Below are 26,361 nucleotides of genomic sequence, written 5' to 3'. Positions count from 1 at the left end.
CAGCTTTATAGATAATATATTTACAAGTGTAAACTAAAGAACAGCCCAGAATGTGATTGTAGAAATGTCGGTCAGACTATAAGACATATTACATAAGGTTATAAATTATAATAGAAAGTTCAAGTTGGGCATCAACGGAAATAAATAATAATGAAGTTACGAAGATTAGGTTACATACAATTTTAGATTAACTACACACTATATAATGTATTGTAATTAATTTTACATTTACATTTATTTTTAAAATGTTACTGTGTTATTGTTGCTATACGTATATTATATACATAATATATTATATAAGTAATTATTAAATCATAAACACAGTCGGTATAATATGCATTTATAATTGAAATGTTTATTTTGTTTCAACTTTTAAAGTCAAGCATACAAAAGTAGAAAGATTAAGAAAAAAAAATGAACTATACATGTTAATTTTAATATTTGTATTTGTTTTTAATGAGAAAATAAAATATTTTTAAGAGCTTGCCTATTGAAGGATTTTTGCATATTAAAAGAGCATACATAGTAAATATTTAGGGCATACGTCATGTATGCATTTTTAAGGTCTTTGATAACATGAAGTCAATATATAAAAATGTATAATATATTCTCTAGCCCTATATAATATTATCTACCGGGTTCTAAAATTCAGGGTTCTTCCACCCTTATGGGGTACAACTGTTTAAGGCGTTTAAGCCATATATGAGTATTATATAAATTATGAACCTGGAAGTATGCCTTCCACTTCTTTTGAGTCACTTCGACCCCTGAGTATTAGCCATTAGGTAGGTGTAGGGACACCACAATAAGTGTAACGCATAAACAATAGACATCACTATACATATTTTACAAGTATTTTATTTTGATACCAATCTACACGAATCTAGACTAAAACTTTTAAAATAAATAAATACGTTTCTAATAATATTCAATGTTTCATATAATATTTTTACCTTAAAATAAATAACAATAATGGTTTACAGTCTACAGATTAAATATGTAATTTTTTTTTAATTATCTTTCACAAATATATATGATCTACATAAATCAATATAATAAAGCTATTGGCTATTGCCTATAATATTATAAACGTATAACTGTATAAGCTATAAGTTACTAAAGTTATGATTGTATATATCTCTCTTCTCTCTACTTAAAAGTTCTAACGTACCCAAAAATAAAATCATAAATAATTGTCAATCGATTAAAAAATAATGAAAGTATGTAATACATCGTAATATATTTTAATATGCGTTATCAGTTTATCACATATGTAGTATGCACCTATATGTAAGTATATACTGTATAGATTTAAAATATTAATACATATAAAACAGGATTATTATAAAATACAATACATAGTTCAACAAAAAAATTATTATTGCTTAAATAATGTAATGTTAATTATTAATTATTAGTGTAATTTCTAGTAATACATTAACACCAATAACACCTATGTACATGGATTAAGTAGGTAATAAACTACAAATTAGGAAAGTTACCAACTAGTATATATATAGGTAATACATCATTATTTATATATTAATTTTTTTTCAATCTTTATAAGAATAACGCCACATAGAAAGATGACAGAAAAACCTCCAGTCGTACGCTGCTTCGGCTTTTCGAATCATTAGATCAGGATTTTTACTTAGTGGCAGAGTGGACACAAAAAGATCAACCGCTTCAGCTGAATACCCAAAGCCTGCCAATACGTCAACTTTGCATAAGGTTTTTAGTCCATCCAATCGACATTGATCATTAAACGTGCTTCCTACGTACTCTAAACGAGCCACAGCCGTCTGAAAGCACTCTTGCCGTTCCTCCCAAAATTCTCTAGTAACGCCGTCCCAACCATAATTGTATTCTTCGTCTGTCATCGACGTTTCAGTGATTAATTTTTTCCCGTTAATTCTGGTGGTTCTATTTTCAATTTGTTTTGATTTATTATTGTAATCTGATGCCATGAATGGCAGATCAGTATCTGATAAGCTTTTCCGAATCCGGCCCGAAGATTTCCGATTTTTGATCGTGCTTAAAATCTCAGTGTCCATTTTAAGTATTTTACCATCGGTAGTTGCGTTGGAAGTACATTGGTAATTATTCATTTGGATATTATCTGTGCTATTTCGTTCTGTAGTCCGTTTAACGAATGTACGCATATCCATTGTACTTTTTGTTTTGTTGAGCAATTTGAAAAACTTATTTTTTTTCAGTTTTCCTATCTCACTGAAATTGTCGTTTATTTCGACAAATTTTGAATTATTGTCGTCGTAGTCATCTGTCACTTTAAAATCATGATCGTTTATTTCAGAAAACCTATACTTAATAGTATCTTCCAAAGTATCACACATTTTAATTTTAGAAGACTTCCTTTGTCTGATATCTTCTAAACAATTCAATAAACTCTGCCACGTATGTAATTTGTGATTGATAAATTTTGTGTAATCATCCAAAATTTGTGTGTCAAATTCGTTCTGAGTTCCACGAAAAGCATTTTTAAAAAAATATTTAAATTTATTTGACGATCCAAATCCAGTCGACTGCTCACTTATTCCTATATTTGAGAACAATTTATCCTTCTCGTTTAACGATTTAATAAGTTTTCGAACTTTTTGTTCCATTTCTTTTGCTTCGAAATCTAGTGAATATGTATTGCAATTGTTTATTTTATCACAGCTTACTTTATCAGAATATTTATTTTCTTTGATATAGTCATCTTTAATATCTATATCTGGATTATATTTTTTAACTTTATCAACTGAGTCCAACCATTTTTTATATTTCCACAAGTCTTCTAAAGTGCATGATGTATAACCATTAAAAGTTAATGGTTGTACTTTTTTAGATGGTTTGACTTGTTTGTTCGTATTTTTATAGAAAGAAAATGTTTTCAATTTTTTTTTAGTTCTTTTATTTACTCTGTTATCATTAATTGTTGAACTATTTTCAATAGTTTCCTCATCTATATTATTATTTATAGCTTTAGAAAATTTTTGAATATCTGGGTCGTCTTCGTATTTACTTATTAAAGAATTATCATTAATCTCAGCGCATCCTTTGATTTGAACTTTGTCTGAAATAATAACGTTATCAATAGTGCCTTTTGATTCAAATTCAATGACATTTCTGTAGTAACTATCGGCAAATAACGACGAGGGTGTTTGTAGCTCACTTACTGAATCAGACTGTACACTACTTTTTACTTTGACTTGTGTTTCGTTTACTTCCCAAAATTCAAAACATAACTGTATAAGATCTTTTTGATAACTCTCCCAACCATCTGTTGACAAGAGCTGCGAATTGTTTAATTTAACATTATTATCAACGTCTGATCCCAGCGAAATTAAACTACATGTTGGTGCGTTTCCAGGTATAGTATTGCCTATTGTGGGGGTGTCATCGTGTGAAGTAAATATTCTTTTACCGCAGTTATCCATGCTTAAATTTAATTAATTTTTAAGAAGAAAATGGTCAAATCAATATTATTAAACGGCATGGTCATACATTAAAACATTTATGTATATTAAAATAGTAAGCCATTATTAAATGATAGGATCATTTTTTTAGTTAGGTACCTACTTACTTTGTGCTGTTGTGAATGACTTCAGTGTATTTTTTCTCTTACTTAATAATTTATTTTTCAATATACTTTTTTCAATATTTGCCTTTGAATAATCGGTGAAGAATATCCAGTTTTTGTCTACTTCCCAATTATTATAATCAGATTTACCGCATCTTTTTTTTTTCAATGTTTTGGTTAGGTTTAACTCATTTGACGTCTGTAGATTTTCTTTAAAATAACTTGTGTTTAATTTCAAGATTTTATTTTCTAATACAAATGATGTTTCAAATTGTTTGATTTTTTCATTTAAGTTATCTTTATTTTTATTATCATTATATAAGCCCTCGGGATTGTCGAATTCAAGTTTATTTGTTATTTGTATTCTCTTTGATACTATATCTTTGTTCAGATTATTAAATTTGTTGACAATTTCAGTATTATTACGAGGTTTGTCTACAATGTTTTGATGTGTTTTCTTTATTGGATTATCACTAAATGATTCAAATTTTTTTATTTTTTCAAGAAAATTGTGTTTTATATTATTTGATGGTACATTATCTGTAACTAATATTGAAGATACTTCAATATTATTTATTTTATTTTCATAATTTATCGAGTTTTCCAAAGAATTTTCTAAAATCAACCGTCTTCGAATTAATTGTTTGGTTAATTGTGGGTCCATTTCCAACTATTGTAATCAATACAATGTTCCTGTACCATTATCTGAAACCGAATAAATAATCGGTATCTTATTAATTATTATGCCAATTGCTAAATATATTACCTAAATATATTGACATCCATGTTGTATATATATATATATATATAATATGGTAGAGATATAAATAAAAACTAAACCAAGAATACACAAACACAAGGATGAAAATCTTATACCCCCTGCTAAATTATGCCTCAACTGGCTTAGACAGCAGATAAAATGCCCTCTATACTGATATATACGTAAATAAGACCATTATAGGTACTGACTTATATGCATGTCCAGTATGGCAGTACTTCGCCAACGAAAATTAAAAAAATTATAGACTCTATACGACTATACAACAAATGTCTATAAGAATTATTGCACTCAAAGCATTTTTATTGGTTCGTACGAAACAAACAACACATTTCAATAAGTAAATAAAAATGAATATTAAAGTTTATTACGAATTAAAATGATTTGGAGGTATCTATATTCCAATATATATATAATATATAATATTTATTCATCAATGTCAATAATTCTTCAGTCTCAAACTCTAAACATATGTAATACACAGTATACACCGCCAAATTTATGGCGTTCTAATACACATACTAATGAGCCACTAAAAGTTATAGATCGATGTATTATGAAATTAACCATCATGACGACATAAATTTGAAAATTTAGTATATTTTGATCTACATGTTTCAAATTGTTGTGAATATGTCGTTGACAGATAGAAAAATTGAAATATGTTACTTAATATTTACAAGTTATATTTATACTTTGAATTTTGATGCATATAAATATTGTTTTTTTCAAAAATGTTCACATACTTGTATACATTAATTTATACATATACATTATACATTACAATGTACTCATTGGACTCATTGGACTCATACAATTGGTTTTCAGCGGTTTCCTTTTCTCGTCTTATGTGGTTTTGGAAACTGCGTAAGAAAAATTCTGACTTATTATCTTTAGTTAAACTCCCATGAAAATCTTCCATAATTTTAACTGTCCTTTCCTCTATAATATCTTTTATTATACGTTTAATGAGAACATAATTTCTTTTCCGTGTAAATAATTAATTTGTATAAGGTGTTTACATAATAAAGGTACCAAATTAACATAATACCTACATATTAGAGTCAAGACTCAAGAAGTACCTAAACCTATAACAATGAGTTTATCCGTACCTATAGTTAAATTAAAAAAAACGTCGAACTACTTAGACTTCTGAGATATGGTTAGTCAATAGTCATCAACAACACCAAGTATTTGTATAGTTTTTATTTAATATGTATACATAGACTATATACAGACATAAAGTTCAAACTTTCAAAGACGTTGAGAAAACATATGCTATAAATATCTACCAACGATCAATATTAATCATCCCAACTCACTTCACCACACTAGTACACTACTGATTAGTAATTTATACTATTAAATTATTAAATTATCTAGCCTAACAGAAACCAATACCTACTGTAGATTACCTACTTATTATTATATGACTAGTGTCTAGTAATATAACATGTGACATACCATTCTGTCATGTGTAGCAAATGGTAAATCATACCCCATAGGGCATAGATAAGATAAACATCCAAGGTTTAAACTTTAAAACATTTCAGAACCTGTTTATTGGTAATATGTTTTTGGTACATTATTGGTATAATTTATAAACATTTATTGGTAGGTACTAGGATACTAGATAATGTTACACTAATGGGTGTACTATTGCAAAAGAAAATAATAGTGATTTCGATGTATTAGTAATATAGAGTATTTTAAGTGCATTTAGTAATGACCATGTTTAATAAGTACGTATATGATAAGCGTAAAGTGAAGAGCTTATTTTAAAATATCGAATCACTATTGACTACTATTGTTTACTAACAACATAATATGTCAAAAAATAATATCGTCAAGGGAAAAAATATTTCCAATAATAAAGTATTTAGGTACATGAATAATTAATAAATACAATCTGCAACTATAAAACATAATAACATTAATAACAAATGTTACAATTAGGTAACTTTAGGACTTTAGGACTTCGGGCAAAACACCTAGGTGTATATAACTTGTTCTAATATTAATAAAACTTGGTATAAAAGTTATTGAATTAATTAAAAAAATCGTTGTTATTAAAATTAATTATCAATACTTAATAGAAAATGTTATAACTATTAACACTTATAAAAGTTAATACTCACATTTTAGACCAATAATGTTTTGATAACTGAAGAAATTCTTATAAGATATAAGTAATTGAAATATTGAATAACTACATTTGATGTATTTCACTGGTGATAATAATGTAGCACATGGAAACATCGACCGGAAGTATATTGCTTTGTAATTTAAATTTTATTGCTTAAAACATGTAATAATTTTAAAAAAAACTTTCTTAAGACACTATGATGGAGACATTTCAATGTTCTAAAGACTACCTATTGACTAATACAATTGATTGTTAAAATAGGTATGTTCGGTACCTATGGTCTATAGGTAAACTATAAATTATAACTTATAGGTAAGCTACAATGTATAAATGTGTAATGCTTGAACATAATTCATAACACGTTTATTTATGCTGATAATAGTATAGGTAATGCTAAACTAAACATGTATATACCTAGGTACGTGTGTTGTTTATTTATTGATTCTATATTCCGCAATAATTGATTGTATAAACCATCTTAATTTATTTAATCATTGTTGTCTTTGTTATTATAGTTTGTGTTTTATGCTATTTAATCGTAACACTAATATAAATATTAAATATTTTGCGATTACAAATTAGTAATTACAATAGAACTTTCTAGTTTTTATGATGTATATTTTATTTACGTTGCGTTGCGCCGTTGCCTGTGTATAATATGTTCTAAAGTAGTAAAGTGTAAGTGTGTAACGGCTGCGTAGTTTCATTATTATTTATTATGGAAGTAAACTTATACCCACGAATAGTTTTATATTTTTACCCAACTACTAATTACCTACATTTCTATGTCTTAATTAATGTTTACCTATTATCTAAATCTTAATTTTTCTGAAATTAATGGTATTCGACTTCTAACAACATACAAAATACCTATGTAATATATTGTGGATCAATAACAGATATTATAGTTAAATTATTTAGGTACACTATGACTAAGGCGTACAATAAAGAAATAACAATAAATTATTAGGCCTATAGGTACAATTTTCATTGGCTACTCCCAATGGCCAATGCACATCAATATTTCATTCTAAGTAAACTTTCATTTGAGACGAAATTAGACAGACTTACCACTTACCAGTGGGTACTGGGTAGAACATAGAAAGACCATTCTTCTAGTAGGTATTGATATTATATAGGATTGCCGAGGATGCTGCGTCGATGCCACCATCGATCAATCTTGAAAATTGAAATGTACGATGACTGAAGACATTGGGCTTGACAGCTAATTTTTCGACCTTACCTCATTTATAAATTATTGGCTATTAATCGTTAGTTGGATGCCGGATGGGCAATATTTAAATAGCATACCTACTCAAACTCGGGAATCGGTTAGGTGAGATATAACCGGTAGGTAATTATAATTATTTAAATTACTCATTTACTATTATTAATTAAAACATCTGTCCTCGTTCTTGAGTTTTAACAATCATTACTCATCGGTGGAAATGGGGGGTTAAGCCCCCCAAACAGACAGATTTTTGGTTGTATGGGAATGTGGAATCGAAGCCCCCCATGGTTCAAATCGATGCTGAATAATGTTAGCCCTCCTGAAATCTTAATGGATTTCTTAGTATGTAAATATGTGACGTTATTTCAATATTAAAAACCAATAGGTATTCTGGAACAAGCGATATTGTATTTTATATATTCATGTGAACAAAGTTTGCATCTGCGAAAATAATAAATAATCTATCCCTCGAATTTTGTTTTTAATATTTTATATCTAAATCTAAAACACCTCGTCATTTAAATATATATTTTCAAAAAACTAATTTATAAACATTAAATAAAAAAAAATATTAAAAAGCATAAGTAGCACATAAAATACTGCAGAATAGATGTATCATGTATATTATGTTTTTACTTATTTTATAAAATATTAAATAGGTACATAGGTGCAAAGAACCCACATTTTTTAGGTATTCGATGGACTGAAACATAATCAAAGTGATAAGCTCCAAAGGACATCTGTTTCGGAGGTAGTACGGAAGCTTAAACATATTATCATTGATTATAAATACAATTGTATTTATAATCAATGATATTATATACCTAATATAATTTATAAGCTTATAAAGTTATAACACATCACTAAAAATATTCTCATCTTTCATATTATCTGATTTTAAAAAGCCGGAGTGCCGTCTTTCCCCCTTTCAGATGCGAGATGCCTATGAATTGAAGTCCTCCATAATACTGATAGCAGGCCCCCACTTATTTGCGCTAATGAACATGAATAAGTATGAAATATTTTGTTTTAATAAAATATTAAGTGTTCTTTATATGAATATTTATATATTCTGAACACTTTTGAAATATTAAAAACGTATTGTATTACGTACTATTACTTAATCAAATAATCATCAAATACGAGGATGTGTGATACACTGATACGTCCCATTAAGCAGCTGTTAGAGGCTTAATAGTTATGATTTTATGAATAATGAGAGGGAATAATATAGCCTAAAGGTAAGTACATAAAAGACGAGGAAGATCATGAATGGTACATCTTGAATATATAATACATAAACGATAAAACCGTAGGGTATCATACAGTAGGTATATGAATTATTCATACCCTATATATTTTACTCCATAACTGAAGTGTACGAGTTCTGAGCAATTCGACGCTAAATCGTTAAAATAAAAAAATTGAATTATTTTTGGACATGACTGTGTAAATACTGGGTGCTTAGTAATCGTGGGACACAGCAGCAATGAGATTCGAATGATATCAAAATTATATCGACGAACGGCTGAAGCAGAAGCGACTCAACTGTAGACTGTAGTTGACTTTGAGCGCTTGCCTCTCACACAAACAGAGAGGTTCGACGGAGCGATTTTTGGGAGGAGTGCAAGGAGGAGGCGATGTAATAAAACCGATCGGTCACCCGACAGAGTGAGCTACAATCTCAGGTCTCACTCCACTCGCCGCCCGAAATCCATACGTGATACGTGGATAGTGGATACGTCGCGTGTTGGGCGACCATAAAAACAAGGTAACTAGAGTTTCCTATGTTATTAAGCCCTTAACTTTCCTATGACGGTACGTCGATAGTTCGATACCTAATTATAGCAATTATCAGGGCAGCAGGTAATATGGCAGGAATATTGATTAGTGTATTGCCATTAATTGAGGTGTATTATTAAATATTAATTAATCCACGAAGGAGGGGCGGCACTGGTCGTTACTCGTTAATAAATTGTTATCATATTGGAAGTAACGCGGGGTTAAGTAATAATAAACATAATATGGGAATTATCGTTGGGCAGGTGACGTTGTGACTATTATAAAACAGAAAAGAAAAATGTTGTTTACGTTTTTTCATAAACAATATCATTACGATATTTCCTGTTATATTGACCAAGAGGGGAAAAAACCAGAAACGGAACGTCCTGGAGTTGGAACAAATAATGAGGGCAGAAGAAAAGAAAAAAATACGACGGCTACATAATACTGTATTATTCTTAACGGGCAGCAACATGGAATGTATAGCCGCATGTACCGTCGTATTACCCGCCGCGGTCGTACGTTAGCATAGTGCAACACCGAATTGGCGACGGCCGAGCACATACGTCGGCGTCGTCCGTCTCTACAGCAGTGCCGCCGGGACAGCCGTAGTTCGGTGCGTCGGTCGAGGCGCTCGCCGCTCAGGCGACAGGCAGTCAGCCAGTCAGGCTCAGCACTCAGCAGTCGCCAGTCGGTAGTCGACTCTCGCTATCGGGTATCGGGACAGTGCGCGAGGCGACCGCGCGCGTTTTAAGTGGACCACGCCGACACTGTACTACTGTGGTAGTCGTTACCGAAGTGTGCGCGCGCACACTCCCTCACTCACAGTTCACACTGGCAAAGTGCGCTATCACACCCAGGACCCAGCACACTCCCCCTCGCTCATTCTTTATCTCTCACCGTAGGTTCGTCGCGGTGTGTTTGTTTCTCTTTCTTTGGAAATTTCGTTTTTTGTTTTTTTTTTTTTTATTATCTCACATTAACAAACACAACGCACATACGATAATATCCCACACGCGGTGTGGCCGATATCGGGCACCATAGTAATAATAACATAGGCGCGCACACAATTTTTTTGTGGGACGCCAAAAATCCTCTCTCCTCGCGCCGCTCTCCCACTCGATAGTTCCGTCCCCGTCACTCTGGTGGTCCGTCGTCCGCCGAGAACCGAGAAGACGTTATATTATTATTATTATTATTATTATTATTATTATTATTATTACTATTATATTCATTATCGCACGCACGCTCGCACGCACTTACACAAGCGCATAAGGGTCCGGTGCGCGCGCGGCGTTATCGTGTTTCGAACTGACTACGGGAAAAAAAAAAAACAAATACATAAATAAACGAAAAACGTTTCAGCAAATTTTACCCCGGGTCTCGAAGCGATCCGCTGGTCGCTGTCACAGTGCCACTGAACAACAAAAACAAAACAAAAAAATAACCACTGTCGCCGGTCTACCGTTGCTGCATTGTTCGCGAACGGTGACAACGATCAACTCTCAAGACGTCCTTGGCTCGATCGTGTCACGCATTTCTGCTTAGTATTTGTCCGACCTGTAGTCATTACTCATTAGTCGTCATCGCTCGTCGTAGTGTCAACTCAGCTGGACCAGTCGCCGAAACGCAACGCGTGTGTGCGCGTCACCGAACCTTGTGACGAACACGTAGGTAGTGACTACCTATAATAACGTCATAGCAGACGACACATAATCTCGTGGTCTGCAGGGACCACCGACCGCCCCCGCCTGAACATGGGTCTGGCCACCGAAATTCTGGTGCATGTGCGCGTCGACGATACGTGAGCGACAGCAACAGCAACAGGGGCGGTGTGCCGTCGAGTGTGCGGTACAGGAGTAGTTGGGTGATATTATTATTATGGTGGTGGTGGTGGAGTTGCGGTATATAGTTTGATGATAGCCGTATTACCGTGGAACCATGGCAGCCCAGCAGCAGCAGCAGCAGCAACTGAAGTTGTTCACATACTCGGTGATCGAGCGCAAGGACGAGATCGAAGAGGTAAGCGCAGTCGTCGACGATCAAACGCTCAGTCGCGCCGTACCTTGCTCGCACTCTTGTACGCAATGATACTATAACAATGTCGTGCCGTGTGTGTGTGCACGACCCGCACGTCGTCGTCGTATAATATCGTACGTTGTGTGCGCGAGCCGTGTGCGTTGACCGTCGTCGAAGTATCCATCGATATCGGGTCTTTATTTTGTTTTATCCCTTAGAAATATGAACGGTGTTATCAGACCCTCCAGAGTCTAACGACTGGCCTCAACGATCGCGAGTATCATGACGCACTCACCAGCCACATCAGCAAGGACAAGAGCCAAGAGGAAGTCATCAGTTTGGGGCTGCTGACTGCTGTACTCCTAGATACGAAAAACGCTGACAAAGTATGTATGCGTGTGCTGTGTCCTGTATATATTTGAAAATGTCTGTGTAGTGTATCCTTACTTACTATGTGGTTTTCAATTTCATTTTTTTTTATCATGGCGTATTGTATAATTATTATTTTTCATGGTATTATGCGCCTCATTCATTAGTAGTTTATACTTATCGCAAGGTAATAACTGTTATTGTTGTTGTTTTAAACTGTATCATGTACAAGAAAATTGTTAAACATTAATTCTCAATTCTGATTTGTTCTTATCCATTACTTTTTTTTCTTTCTAAAAGACAAAAATTTTAATTTATATTCATTTTTTTTGTTTTCTTCAGTTAAAGTGGGTACTAAACAACAACTGGTTCTTAATTTTTTGTGGTTAGGTAAAAGAAACCACAGTATTAATATTATGGCTTCTTAATATTTTTAACATAAAGGTAAAGGGCATATTTGGTGGTTAGATGTGTCAGTATTGCTACTAGTTGCTGCTTTTGATTGACTAATTGACTATATTTAATGAAACACCAATGGGATAGAGACCCATCTAAGAAGTTTGTTTGAGTACTGTTTAAGAAATAATAATTAATACCTATATATTTCAGTACCTACTTAACTATTTGTTGACAACTTTCTTAATTGTACACAATTATCAATTTATATCTAGATTTTTATTAAATTTATTTTTTCAACAGATATATAGAGATTTAACTTTGTTATCACGTGATGGTCTGCAAAGTGTTATATCTCATTTACAACAATTTACATTAGAAAAATGGAGCCGACTTCTGGATCCTCCTCGCAAACAACTGTTGTGGCTTGTCCGCGAAATGGTACGCAACAACATTGCTGGTGTAGACAACCTTTGTTGGAACCTGATGAGAAATGCAGCAGGTGGTGACATATCCACAACCAATATTGCACTTATTGAATATCTTCTTGATCTTTACCAAGACCATAGGTATGATTTATATTGAAATTTGAAATATATATTTCGATAACGTTTCTATTGATGTTTTTTTTTTTTTCAGAAAATGGTTAGAGAGATTTCCTTGGTTAATAGCATCTGTTGTGTATTCTTTTTTACGTTTTATTGAAGATCACTCTAGTTTAATTCCTCTACGCAATCGAGAAGTGGTGTTCACTATATCTTTACTCCGTGATCGATTCACAGATTGTTTGGTTATTGGTCGAGATCTTATCAGATTATTACAAAATGTTTCACGTATACAAGAATTTGAAATATTGTGGAAAGATTTACTTCATAATCCTCAATCATTAAGTCCAAGCTTAACAAATGGTAGTTATGGTTAATAGCAAAAGTTGATGTATCGTTAAAATATTAAATTTATTAATTTTATTTTTAGGTATTATACAAATATTGGAAACCCGAACATCTCGAAGATTTTTACAATCACGACTCACCCCTGATATGGAACGTAAATTAGTGTTCTTTACTTCTTCAGTTCGATTCGGTCATCATAAAAGATACCAGGAATGGTTCCAAAACAAAGTAAAAAAAAAAAAAAATTTATTTTCTCAAATAATATTGTTTTTTTCTTGCAGTATTTGAATACCCCTGAAGCACAATCTTTAAGAAGTGATTTAATCCGATTTATTGTTGGATTAATACATCCTACAAATGAGTTGTTGTGTTCAGACATTATACCTCGTTGGGCTGTGATTGGTTGGCTTATTACTACATGTACATCAAATATAGCTTTAGCAAATGCCAAAATGGCTCTATTTTATGACTGGGTTTGTTATGATCCAAAACATGATAATATTATGAATATTGGTAAGTCATCAGCAGCTATTTAAAACCTTAAGAGGACATTACACCCAAATGTATGTCTGTCTTACACACACAAAACAGAAAATCTACTTACTGGATTCTTACTACAATTTTTGATAGTTGATATTGAAACAAATTTACAAATTTTTAGAGGATACTATAAACTGAATCCCCCAGCAAAGAGTTTTTGCCATATTTTTACTATAAAATTAGTTTAAAATACTTGAATAATTTTTTTTCATAATTATATAATATGTCTTAAAACAATTGGATGAAAAAAAACTATGCTTGAGCTCAGTTTATATTATATTTGACAAATTCAATAACAGGTAAGTTTTCTTGAACTACAAATAAAGTAATATTATTACTAAACTGCAGATAGAATCCAGTACATAGACAAAACTTGGGTATGTAGCGTCCTCTTAATCATAGCTAACATTTTAATTTATTATATTACATTAATTATTTAAAGTACTTAATTATATAAATGTATATTAAGTAATAGAAATAAATAACTTACATTTTAATTATAAAAAATGTGTACATTTTTTTTACAGAACCAGCAATTTTAGTTATGCTTAACTCTTTACGTATTCATCCAACAGTAACTGCCAGTTTGCTGGACTTTTTATGCCGAGTAATTATACTTTTGATACTTAAAGTTTTTAATAGATTCTGGTATTACTTATTCAGTTATGTATTACATATATAGTTATTACTAGTGATATATTTGTAATTTTTTTCTAGAGTATACAGGACGTAGTTGTATTCTGGGCTGGAGGGGGGGGGGGGCATTGGGGCTAAGACCACCTCTCAAAAAAAAAAATGTCTTATCTAACTTAAACCTAAACCCCTGCTTATACATGTATTAATTGAAGAAATATCTGGCCCTCATATTTTTAACGATATTTATGTCTATTTTGCATATAGTTCAATGTTTTTGCTAATAAAAAAAAGTTTGACTGTTTTATTTCACTTTTATCTTTGATTGATATTATGGTGTATGTGCGTATATCTGCATGTCTAGTAATTATATAGAGACATAGAGTATACTCTTAATCAGTGAACTGGTGCCAGGGTATACCTGTATATACCCTCCAGTACACCACTGGTTATTAAATTTTGAGCAGGAGGTTGGTGGGTAGGTCAAGAAATTATACAGATGTATAATATATAAATTATCATTACTATTTGTCATCAAGTTAAAAAAAAGAAGAGTTAATGTATGTAATGGAGGTAGGCAACGTGGCTGTATGATAAAGTCAAGCATAATACTAATGCTCTTATGTCAATACAGATAAAAGAGTATAAAATATTAAAACTAAGAAATGTGAAAATGAAAGAATTGCTAAAATGATTATTCATACATTGATTCAAAGACGTGTTATGTTTTTGAAGTAACTATTTAATTTTTGAGTAGAACCCTAAAAAAATTGACTCAATTTTGTGTCGTAGTTTTCAAGTATCCTGGATACTTATATTACATGTTTCTAATTTATTGGTTCAACAGAAATCTTCAAATTCTCTCATATGGTGGGCAATAGTAAATTGGGCTACTTACAATAATTCATTTAATTCTGTAAAATATTTAATATTATTTGCTGTTAATTATAAAATATTTTTTTAAATTTCAGATTATTCCTAATTTTTATCCAGCTCAATCCGAGCGAATACGCAATGGTATTTTTATTTCACTGAAGCAAATTCTTGATAAAAGAGTTTTATCTTCACTAGTTCCTTTGTTTACAAACCCTCGAATAGATGGTGAACTTAGAGCCATGATACAAAATACTTTCCGGGAATTTTGTGATCCTCCTGCTGTTCAAGGTAATATATTTATTTTATTTATTTATGATAGTTGAATTAGGTAATTAAAAGTGTAATGGTGAATTTTTAACATAGAACTATCATTACTTCTGAAAGTTTTTACTTTTTTGAAAAATATAAGTCATGGAGTTCTAAAATGTTGTATTGCTCTTTCTTCACATTTATAATATTTATTGGTGAATCCACTATTTTTACATAATCCGAAACAATTTCAGCTTTTAATAAATGTTGATGTAAAAATTGAACATTTATTGAGTTCACCAACAAACACAATGCTGAAATACCTGGTGATTCTTTATAATTGAATCCTCATTATTTCAAATAGTAAAAATGTTACATGGTTTCTAGTCGTTATAAGTTTTTAAAGTTTAGAAGAGGTACGTGTTTAACCCTCAAAATGCTGGTCCACTATTTCACTCATCTAAACTTAAAATACTTAAAATTCATAAAATACTCATACTAAATTCAACTCTTATGTATCAAAATACTTAGAAAAAGATTCTGCTTTCAAATATGTTATTGAAACTGTATGTTGTAATTCAAAAAAGTAAACAACTTAAAAATTAAAAGCATAATTTTTTATTTAAAACGAACATTGTTTTGTAATGACTTGAAACCATATATATAATAATATTTTCAGGAACACATTACTTTTTCAATAATAAATGTCTAACATTAAATAAATTAACTTATATTATAATAAAATGAGTACCAAATTTTATCTAAAAAAGTTAACTTTTTTTCAATATTATGAGTTCACAGTTAAAAATAAAAAATTATTCTGTACCTATGCCTAATATTGAATAATAATTATATAATTAAATTAAACCAATTTTTATTTCAGGTGATCCTATTAAAAATGATGACATAATGGATAATTTACTTATATCTCTTAAAGATGAGTTAATATCCGATAATGATGATATTTCATTTAGTGACGAAGAATCTGAAACAAGTCCTAAGAAAAGCATTATCCTTGAAAATAACAGTGTACCTGCTATTAAAACAACCCCATGTATGTTAATCAATTAAAATAAACAAGGTTATCCAAATTATTAAAAATACAATTTGGATAACTTTATATAATATGTAAATGTTCACTGTCAAATGAGTCCTTGGCGACAATCAGTTTTGTCAGAGATTAAAACCTAACGTTTATCGCCAAGTCCTTTCTCATTTTGTTCGAAAAATGTATTCATTTAAATACTCAAATTATTTGTATTTCAGTGAAAGTTAAACTAAAAGAAAAAAGTATTGTACTTCCGCTTGATTTGGATAAAGAAGCTTTGCAAACTCTAACCAAAGAATTGAGACTGGAGACTGAAACTTTATATTTTGAAAAGGATAACGAAAGAAAATGTGAAGCTATGGAAAAAATAGTTCAGTTAATTATACAGGATGATGATATATATCCAGAAATGATAGCAGCATTAGGATCTTGTATTTCGTGTCTATTGAAAAATCAAATTGAAGAAAAGATCTTCCCATCTGTACTTAATGATGAGTAAGTTATTATTATTAATTAAGGTTATCTAATACCACAATAGTGATTGTAAACATTTGAAGACTGAGTGGGGTAGCACTAATGGACGACACGCTTTTCGACCAAAATTGTACCCTTCTCTAAGTAGATATTAAAATTTTTGGTTTGTTAGTCAGAAAAGGAAGAGTATAAATTTTGGTCAAAAACTGCCATACTCGTACTAAACGTGTTAAGCTTTATACTTCAAAAAATATTTTGTGCAAATACATCTTAAGAAATCTTTTATTTGATTTTAGTTAATTTATTATTTGTTTTTATTTATCTATACCATAAAAGTTAAAACCGAAAAATCCAGGGAATTCAAAGTATCAATCAATAACCATTGATTATATAATTTAATACATAATAATTATTTTTGATTTTATATTAAATTTCATAGTGCATTGGAAGATAGCATTGGAAAACCAATATTTGTTATGTTCCGTAGTCTAACCCAATTTGCGGAAGAAGACTCACGTAGGTTACAACTTTTTTCATTGCTAGCTGAAATGAGAACACACCAAACTAGAATTGGATATTTATTACTCTATTATTTGCAAGTGAGCAGCTTAATGAACAACAACGCTGATAGGAAAGTTAAGTAAGTTTAAAATTTAAGCATAAATAAATGTGACAATAATTTTAACTCTAATGTTTTATTTTAAGTGGTATCAAGTCTCATGTATACAAAGAATTTTGTGAAACTCAAGAAGTTGAATTAAATGAATGTTTATTGAGTGATCTTCAGTTGTGCCAAGAAGATGATACATCAATGTTTTGTTGGCTAATCCCAGCTGTCTATGATCAGTTTTCAAAGATAACTGTTGGAAATGAAGATTTTTTACATTTAGTTGTATCTACTATTGATGGCTCACAAATACAAGAAATAATTTGTCTAATTTTACAAGGTAATATTTTTTTTTGAACACTTGAAAATACTTTTTTATTAATTAATAACTTATAATTATTTATTAGGTAAATTAAGCATGTTTCGATCTGATGCAGTACCATCATTAGCTACTAGTTCATTGGATTGGGAAACAATGGAACAGTATTTTTTTTGGCAATTAGTCTCTGCACATGACATTGATATTAAAGTGATATTATCAAATATCACAAAATTAGACTATAATAACCATCCTGAAACCCTGACTAGTATTTTGCTCACGCTAAAAAAAGAAAAGTAAGTTTATTTTATTTTACATGCATTACATAAAAAAAATTAATTATTAATTAACATCCAATTCATTTTTTTTAGACCCACTTTAGATTTATTGAAACCTATTCTATGTAGAGAAATTAAACCTTTAAATGACCAATTTGTTATATCTGTGATATCTAGTTGGTATTTGGAACATGGAGATAATGTAGCTAATCTTGTTTCTCAACTATTAATTAGTAGATGTCCAGTTGTGTCTCCGACCAAACGAAAACGTGGACAAGGTAATTGACTTTTTAATACTTAGCCGGTTATTATATGCTTTTCTTTATTATATAATTAATTCTATTTCAGGACAGGGTTTAGGTTCTAGAGGAGGTGTAGCACCACCCAGTGCTGAGCGAATACTTGGTCATATGGAACGAATTCGCAGTCGGGGTACTTGTCCTGTACTGTTTCGTGCTGAAGGCATGCAAAAAGCTTTACAAATTGCACAAGCGGCATGTACAGATACACAGCGCATGTTGTTTAGCAACCTTTTTCAGTTGCTCGAAGAAGATGAACCACATACACCAACAACCAATAGAAATTCAACAAGTGGTAAACGTGGTCGTAAAGCAGCTCCTACATTTGGTAATAGTAACAAAAAAAATGCAAAGTCTGTGATAAAAGACCTATCAGAAAGCTCTGAAGAGTCTAGTGAAGTAAGTTAATAATTTTTGTAGAATGAGTTTGTTCTTCATTTAATTATTTATGTGATTTTTCGATTCTTTTAGGAGGAGGAAGTTATAAAACCAAGACAGACAAAAAAACGGAGAAAAATTAATGCAGTCGCCTCTGAAAGCGATTGATATAAGGTATCTTTACTCCATCGTAGAATCATTTATACTCTACCATAAGTTATTATACAGTGCTAAACAGACACAGATGTTTTCCACAATTTAATTCCTCCCCCCCGATTTTAATTTAATTGTAATAATGTTAAAAACAAATATATATGTATCTATATATTTATATATGTGTGTGTATATATATATATACAAAAAAAATCGGTGAAAAATTATTTTCTTAAATTGTTAATCGATTAACATGTTAATACAGTGTAGTACATTATTTTTATTGTTTGTAATGTGACTGTTTTTGTAAATACTAATATTTTTAACTGAATATATTTAAATGAATTAAAATTTTTTAATCATTCATAACCATACATTTTTGTATATCCTAAACAAACAACCTATCACTGGTATAGTGAAATAATGGTTGCGATTGGGTAAAAAGGACCTTTTGTTACTAAATAAGAGTTTATATGTATTTTCCGCTAAACATTTTTGAAACTACTGTGAAAAATTTTGTTTTAAATATTTTATCAATAAAATGAACATTTTCTCATCAATTAATTAAATGTATAAGTACTTTCTTTGGGTTAATTCTTCTGTTCTTATCTAATATTAACTAAAAGTAATAAAAAATATATAAGCAACAATACTTTTTAATTCAAATTTAACTTATTTTTTTTTGTGATTTACTTTAAATTTTGATTGACATTAGTAAAGTGTTTAAAAAAAAAGTAAAATTCATAAATTGGTTGGTGTTTTTAGATACTATATAATCCACTAAAATATTATTCTGAGCATAGGTTAGTTCAACCTAAGTATTCAAGAATTTGTTAAAACAGATTCTTTTTTACTATTTGTTCACCGGTTTTTTTTTATATGTATTTTTGGCAATTTACCATGGTACAGCATAAAACTTTTTTACTGCCATAATAAGTATTTTCCCGAAATAACAAGTTTATGACATTTTAAACTATTAAGGATTCATTCTACACATACATTTTGATTTTTCACCTTTTAAAATTCGCAGAGTATGTTACTTTTCTCTGATTTTGTGCATTATTTTTTAACCAACATGTGGTAAGTGTATAGCAGTATTATTGAAATTAGTTATAACCTTAGATAACAATAATAATTGGTATAGCTAAAATTTTAGTTTTACTCCTATAAAATATTTGTTGGTGATCTGTGCCTTAACAGTTCAAATAACAGTTGAACACATTCAAAGTTCATTGGACTACTTTCCAATTCTGTAATTTAGGATGCACACATCAATTCATCAAAGAGAAAAACAATGATTGTAATTTGCATTATATAATATTAATTATTAGTTCAAACTCTTTTATTTATTCAATATAAATAATAATAAAGAAAAATTGAAAAGGGGTACAAGATCCTTGGCAGAAATGTGATGATTTACTATTTGGGCTTTAACCAATTATCTATCAATTGAGCTTTACCAAATTTTGAATAGTAAAAAGTAAAACTGAAACAACTAAATCCATTGTTATATCAAAACATCTGTTATGATACAAACAATTTAAGTGTGTTATATCTTTTAGACTTTTATGAAACAAAATAGAAAGTGGTAAAAATATAGTTGATTTCACAATTAATGAAAATTGAAAAATATGGGTGGAATAAAAAAAACTGATGTTTTTAATAAATCACAAGGGATAAACACAGTGCCAGTATAATTTCATTGTACTAGTGCTCTGTTGCTGAGGAATAGTAGGGGATTATAGATTTTAAAATATAAAGTATCTTAAATGGCGTAAACATAATAACACTAACGCTTAGCCAAAAATGTTGTAGGGATTTTATATTTAAATATAAAGTCTTGGGGGCTTTATACACTCCCCATTGTAGTCATCAATCTTCATATTGATAATAATTAATAATTATGAAATAAAACCGTATATGATATATTTTGTTGAAATCTGAATTATATAGTACACATGTTGTTGCATAAATACGGCCATTGGGTGGGGGTGTTCAATACCCTAAACCCCCTTGGCTACGCTAATGTAGCAGCATTATAGCACATGCAAATTACCAGATAATATATTAGAACTATAATAATATTTTTCTACATTATTTGGAAAGCTAAAAATTAATAATATATCAGTCCGTTAATGCTATTAATTTTAAGTTCCCAAAATGTCCCTTTTCACCTTGCTTTCCAGAGTTCGAAATCCCGCATTGGACAGACACCCCGTTTCTATGTTCGAAGATTTAACATAATCAAAAGCAAATGTATACAGAGGTATCTTGAACTGTTGAACTAGTGGAAAGTAAAAAAAAACGTCTATATTAGAAATTATTACAAATAATATTATAAAATTGTTCTTGTAAAATTGAATATAACGATAAAAAAAATTGAGGGCAACGATTTATACATTATACTATTAAAACATTTTTTTAGAAATAATAATATTCTTATGATTAGAGCATCATTTATATTTTATTCTGAAAAACAATTTTTTTTTTATAGTAGTAAAGCACAACTGAGTCGGGCACTCGAGAACCACCTATATAGTACTTCAATCACCATTCTAAAAATCAACTTAACAGTGGTCGCCGGTCGGCAACCTTTTTTGGACTCAGGGGCCGCATTCAAAAATTAAAAAAGTTTCGCGGCATGTCTGATTATTATATTAAATATTATAAATATGAAATCTTTTAGTTTTATTTTAAAAAATAATTGTGGTGTGGTGTGTAATATTCAAGCATTGCGACCACTGAACTAGATCCCATTAACTTTATATTTTTATTTAAATCATCACCTCAGCGAAATGGTTATTTAACCCAATGGCCTATTCTCAGATTATATTATTTATTATTATTATTTTTTTGGTATGCTGACAAATACCCACAATGATTCATTGAATATTGACAGTTGTTATGTTTTTATAATTTATTATATTCTGTTCACTGCATTCCAGAATTGCATATTTGATATATTTTTATAAAATAATATAATAATGGACGAATAACTAACCTCTGACTAGATTATATATTAAAATGAAATAATTCAAAATAAAAATAAACATTTAAAATATGACTTAAGACTAAGGCAGAGGACACACCGTATAAAATACCACCAATAAAAAAGAAAAAATATGCTAGCACTTACGCACTTACAAAACCCTAAAGTATGATAAAAAATATGCACTCAACCTTTTTTTCCTTGTGGAAATTTAATTAGTAAATATTCAAAATAAATAGCGTCTAAAATAAAAACTCCTTGGTATGAGGCACGTAAAATGACAATGCATAAACAAGTGAAGTCTTTAAGTATACATTCAAAAATACTGTGAACAACCACATGCGTGGACTGGTGGGTATTAAAAAAAAATATGCTTCAAAAATCAAAAATTTAATAGACCTAAATAATATGGCAAAAAAACAAAAAATATTAATACCTTCCTAAATCTAATTAATGTTAAATAAATCTGTTTTTTGAATTTATAAAACAAATTGTTTGCTGGTCTTTTTTGCGATTGCGCAAAAAAAATACCTATGCAAATGCTAGAACTTCTCCGTCATAATTATGATTTAATGGATGACATTTTTAACATAGGTAGTATTTGTTGTAACCAGGGCCGGCTAAAATAAAAATAGGCAAAATCAAATTTTAGCGTCCCTAAAATATTAATGTTATCACTGTTTTGAAAATGACACCTCCTTACTAAAGCGCCGCTGACCGGTTCACCTATACCTTGAGCTGGCCCTGGTGGTAACCAGTAAGTAGGTATTTAAATATAAAATATATTTGCATTTTTTTATACGTACATCATAATATTGTCATCATAGCAGAAACCTTATCGTGGTACCTATTGAACATTTGAGCATGTTTCTGAAATCCTGCCTACTTGATATTTCAATATTTGCCCATATTTCATATACACATCAATATAATATTATCTTATACTCGTTAAATTTTAAGAAAATTGAAGTTAGTAAGTTGGTTATGATAAATTGTTGTGTTTATTTAAGTTTTAACTGTAGGTACCTAACAGTAAAACATATATGACACATTAAAAAGCATAAATCTTCAGTGAAACATCTTGACTAAGTATTAGAAATATGTATTAATCACTATAAAGTATCGAACATTTTTCAGCGTCAATACAAAATTTAAAGAAACGGGAAAAAAAAGCAAAAAATGACTGCGATGGCCGGGAATCGAACCCGGATCAACTGCTTGGAAGGCAACTATGCTGACCATTACACCACCATCGCAAGTTGAGAGTAATAACAAAAGGTGCTGTATATAAATAGATATCACAGCAGTGTTTACTGTGTTTTTGTTTTCAAAAATCATGATAACAGTGTGAGACATGTTGATCACGGAATCCGTTATCCGATTGACGTCTAACCACTGACGGAAATATTCATTAACCATTGTAATGTTTAATAATTAATATATGGTTTTGGCCTAATACACCTCAGTTAAAAATGTCAATCCGATTGTTGAGGACAACGTGAGACTTATTTAATCGTTTGTACGGAAATATTTTAAATCCAAGATGACTGCAAACCGGGGACCGACACATTCAACGTCGTCGGCGCCATTCCGTTTGACCGACTCCGAAACGAATCCGATGTGCATTTATCTGGTGAAAAACGACAGCAAGGGTGACAAACTGTTGTTCCGTTACCCGTTCCATAGTTTCGGTGGACCCGTCAAGGTGAGCCTGAACGATAAAAAACAGTCCCTGCACAAAGACTCTGGATTGAAAAAGAAAGTGCGACCTCACGATCTCACCATATTTACGGACGATGTCATATCCAGCTTGTTCGCCGTCAAGATGGAGCTGTGCGACCGCAAGTTTGAACTGAAAGTAAACAATGTTCGATTTGTTGGTCATCCAATGCAGCTGCTGACCGGTGGAAGTGAAGGTGGTGGCGAGGGCAGCAACAAAAAACCACAGAGCCCATCAATCATAATGATAAACATTGTTTTTGCGTTAGACGCTTTTGCCCGCCGTCAGATATCAAATTGCTACTATGATCTAAGCAAAGTATTAGGCGTTGCACTGCGTCATGAAGAAAAGCGTTGTGCGTATCTATCCTCGCAAATAAAAAATATGCTCTACATACATGATACCATGGCCATGGGTGCAAAGTAATTATATCTTACACATAATCCGTATGCAATTAATTTATACTGTTGATATAAATGTATGATACTACCTGTGGGGTAAATCACTGGCACAAATTGTGTACACTTGATTCCAGGATACCATTGTAAATTCCTGTTAACCTGGGGGTAGATTTCCAGATTTCCCAATGACTAATCTGATTTTCAATATTTCCAAGATGACCAAAAGATTTCCATTAGTGATTTACCTCTTGATACTACTAAATGATAATGGGATTCAGAAATTATATTTTATTTTAAGTAATACATATTTCAATAACAATGTGTTAATGTACTTAATAGTCTTTTGATTAAATACTCTTATACTTAACATCGACTTTGATATAATTTGAAGAACTCAAAAAGGTATGATGTATCTGGACAAGTGGACAATCAGTTGCTGTTTAATATTGTATGTACAGGATAAAATTGCAATTGAAATATCAATTGACTCTAGATACTGGTATTTACTTGAAATAAAAAATAGTTTGGTTCTCATTGTTTGTGAATTTAAATATTAATAAATTACTCAAGAATAATCTTAAACATTAATATATTTTTAAGTATAAAGATTATTTTTTCTTATAGTGAATGTGACCTAGACTCACCTGTTGATAATAATAAACATTTTGAAAAGATCCTCAAGTGCAGTTCATTGGCACAGAATTTGAAATCTGTGTTTGAAGGTGTTGTTACCAATGGTTTAATCAAATTAAAAGTGAATGAATGGGTAGATGTCAGCTTCTGTTTGCCACACAAGGTCCATCATTTCTATAGAGACGGACAATATTTTGAACCGGAATCTATTAACAAGTGGGAGCATGTTTGATTTGATGATGTGAATCAGTACTAGTATATTTTATGCTTGAAGGTGTTTAAAAGGACTTAGACCATATCATGGTTTGCTGTTAATGGCTGATCGTAAAGTTTTGTTGGATAACTTGCCACAAGATTCTAGTCCATCAATTGTTCGACTTATCAATATGTATAACCCTGTCAAAAGTTTAGAAACCTTATCTGCTGATTCGGATCTTACATTGGCTCAGGTAAGACATAACTGTCAATCTGTCTTTAATATTATTGTAATCCAATATATTTACAGGTATTTAATATAGCTGGACATTTGATTTATTGGGGTGACGCAATTGTAATATTTCCACTGTCCGAAACAAACATGTATGCTATTGCTCCTAATGTTCCAACTGAACGCAACAATACATTTGCCAAAAAATTTGAAAAAAAGTTCCCTGGACAAAAATTATTGGAGGTAATTGGTTTTTAACAAATAATCTGATCCTGTACAACTAATATAATATAGTGTAATTTTATTTTATTAACATATTATATTTAAAATTAGGTAATGAGTGAATTTTCCTTTCCAACATCATTGCAGTATAAAATGTGTCCAATCGAAGATAAAAGTAGTGGTTCAACAACAATCCAAATACTAATTTGGTTGTTACAGCACAAAATCTTATTACAATATCATACATACCTATATTTTATGCCATCCAGTAAAGGACTTGTAAATATTATCATATGTTTTCTCGTAAATATTGTTCTGAAGTATGTATCTGTTTTTGTAGGGTTATTATAATGATGAATCAGAATTTCATGACTACAATATCAAACACCAATCTGAAGCACCAATGACTACATATCAGACACTATCTGAAAATTGGCTGCAGTTATCATCAGGGGGATACAGTTCTTCTATGTCAAATGCTGAAGAAATGTTTCACAGTTTGGACGAAGATGAACAAATAGCATTAATGCATATACCTGCATCGGCAAATCCTGACGACTTTCGTTTATTAATGAGATTGTTAAAACAAGGTTATCTTTCTGGAGAACATCATTTAGAAGAGATAATGTATTTAGAGAATATCAGGCGATCAGAATTACTAAAATTGTTGGAAAAGTTCAAAGATGTACTAGTTACTGTTGAAATGGAAGATCCAATAATCAGTAATTTTTACTCTCATTAAAGAAACTATCTAAAAAATCAAAAAAATGTCTTCAAGTTAAAGATATTTTTTTATATTTTTATAAATAAAATTAAAACAATTAGAATTACCAATATTTAAAATTTAAATAACAATTTATGCGAATGATACATGTTTAGTGTATAGTTAAAATAAACGATATATTAGCTAACACGTGA

The 26,361-nt window shown here is 30.6% G+C and overlaps 3 protein-coding genes and 1 non-coding gene across 6 annotated transcripts; 2 read left to right on the top strand and 2 right to left on the bottom strand.

The window, feature by feature from the left end:
• Positions 1-1,350: 1,350 nt before the first annotated feature.
• LOC111027853 lies at positions 1,351-6,875 on the bottom strand. 2 transcript variants are annotated; one of them, XM_022306311.1, is made up of 3 exons: positions 6,500-6,875; positions 5,108-5,224; positions 1,351-4,288 (listed from the first exon to the last, which is right to left on the bottom strand). In XM_022306311.1, exon 3 carries the CDS (start codon positions 3,438-3,440, stop codon positions 1,554-1,556), a length of 1,887 nt encoding a protein of 628 aa, XP_022162003.1. In that variant the 5' UTR covers positions 3,441-4,288; positions 5,108-5,224; positions 6,500-6,875; the 3' UTR covers positions 1,351-1,553. The 2 variants fall into 2 exon arrangements, with proteins under 2 accessions (XP_022162003.1, XP_022162002.1); XM_022306310.1 differs by lacking the exon at positions 5,108-5,224.
• A 3,324-nt stretch (positions 6,876-10,199) lies between these two features.
• LOC111027818 (integrator complex subunit 3) lies at positions 10,200-23,427 on the top strand. Of its 2 annotated transcripts, XM_022306266.1 has the most exons (17): positions 10,200-11,542; positions 11,758-11,925; positions 12,608-12,873; positions 12,944-13,212; positions 13,280-13,425; positions 13,479-13,710; positions 14,265-14,344; positions 15,342-15,534; positions 16,379-16,549; positions 16,762-17,038; positions 17,457-17,657; positions 17,723-17,964; positions 18,032-18,239; positions 18,315-18,499; positions 18,570-18,919; positions 18,992-19,072; positions 23,178-23,427. In XM_022306266.1, the coding sequence occupies exons 1-16, from the start codon at positions 11,462-11,464 to the stop codon at positions 19,064-19,066; spliced, it is 3,144 nt and encodes a 1,047-aa protein (XP_022161958.1). In that variant the 5' UTR covers positions 10,200-11,461; the 3' UTR covers positions 19,067-19,072; positions 23,178-23,427. The 2 variants fall into 2 exon arrangements, with proteins under 2 accessions (XP_022161958.1, XP_022161957.1); XM_022306265.1 differs by lacking the exon at positions 23,178-23,427 and having other exon boundaries at positions 18,992-19,235.
• Trnag-ucc lies at positions 23,225-23,296 on the bottom strand. The gene has a single exon. It is a non-coding gene; the product is annotated as a tRNA-Gly (tRNA).
• Positions 23,428-23,583: 156 nt separating the features above from the next.
• On the top strand, positions 23,584-26,361 carry LOC111027819 (GATOR complex protein NPRL3). Its single transcript, XM_022306267.1, has 6 exons — positions 23,584-24,182; positions 24,786-25,010; positions 25,069-25,243; positions 25,300-25,464; positions 25,555-25,722; positions 25,784-26,361. The coding sequence occupies exons 1-6, from the start codon at positions 23,584-23,586 to the stop codon at positions 26,183-26,185; spliced, it is 1,734 nt and encodes a 577-aa protein (XP_022161959.1). The 3' UTR covers positions 26,186-26,361.

The sequence above is a fragment of the Myzus persicae genome, unplaced genomic scaffold (genome assembly GCF_001856785.1).
Source record: "Myzus persicae strain clone G006 unplaced genomic scaffold, MPER_G0061.0, whole genome shotgun sequence".
In the NCBI taxonomy this organism is placed as follows: domain Eukaryota; kingdom Metazoa; phylum Arthropoda; class Insecta; order Hemiptera; family Aphididae; genus Myzus; species Myzus persicae.
The sequence above is the reverse complement of the archived record's forward strand: the minus strand, read 5'-3'. Positions and strand labels throughout refer to the sequence as shown.

Coding starts and splice junctions, on each gene's coding strand:
- LOC111027818 (XM_022306266.1), top strand. CDS start 11,462: ATGGCAGCCCAGCAGCAGCAGCAGCAGCAACTGAAGTTGTTCACATAC. Junction 13,213..13,279: donor AAGTCCAAGCTTAACAAATG/GTAGTTATGGTT, acceptor TTTTATTTTTAG/GTATTATACAAATATTGGAA. Junction 13,711..14,264: donor TGATAATATTATGAATATTG/GTAAGTCATCAG, acceptor TTTTTTTTACAG/AACCAGCAATTTTAGTTATG.
- LOC111027819 (XM_022306267.1), top strand. CDS start 23,584: ATGACTGCAAACCGGGGACCGACACATTCAACGTCGTCGGCGCCATTC. Junction 25,011..25,068: donor GAACCGGAATCTATTAACAA/GTGGGAGCATGT, acceptor TTATGCTTGAAG/GTGTTTAAAAGGACTTAGAC. Junction 25,465..25,554: donor CTGGACAAAAATTATTGGAG/GTAATTGGTTTT, acceptor ATTTAAAATTAG/GTAATGAGTGAATTTTCCTT.
- LOC111027853 (XM_022306311.1), bottom strand. CDS start 3,440: ATGGATAACTGCGGTAAAAGAATATTTACTTCACACGATGACACCCCC.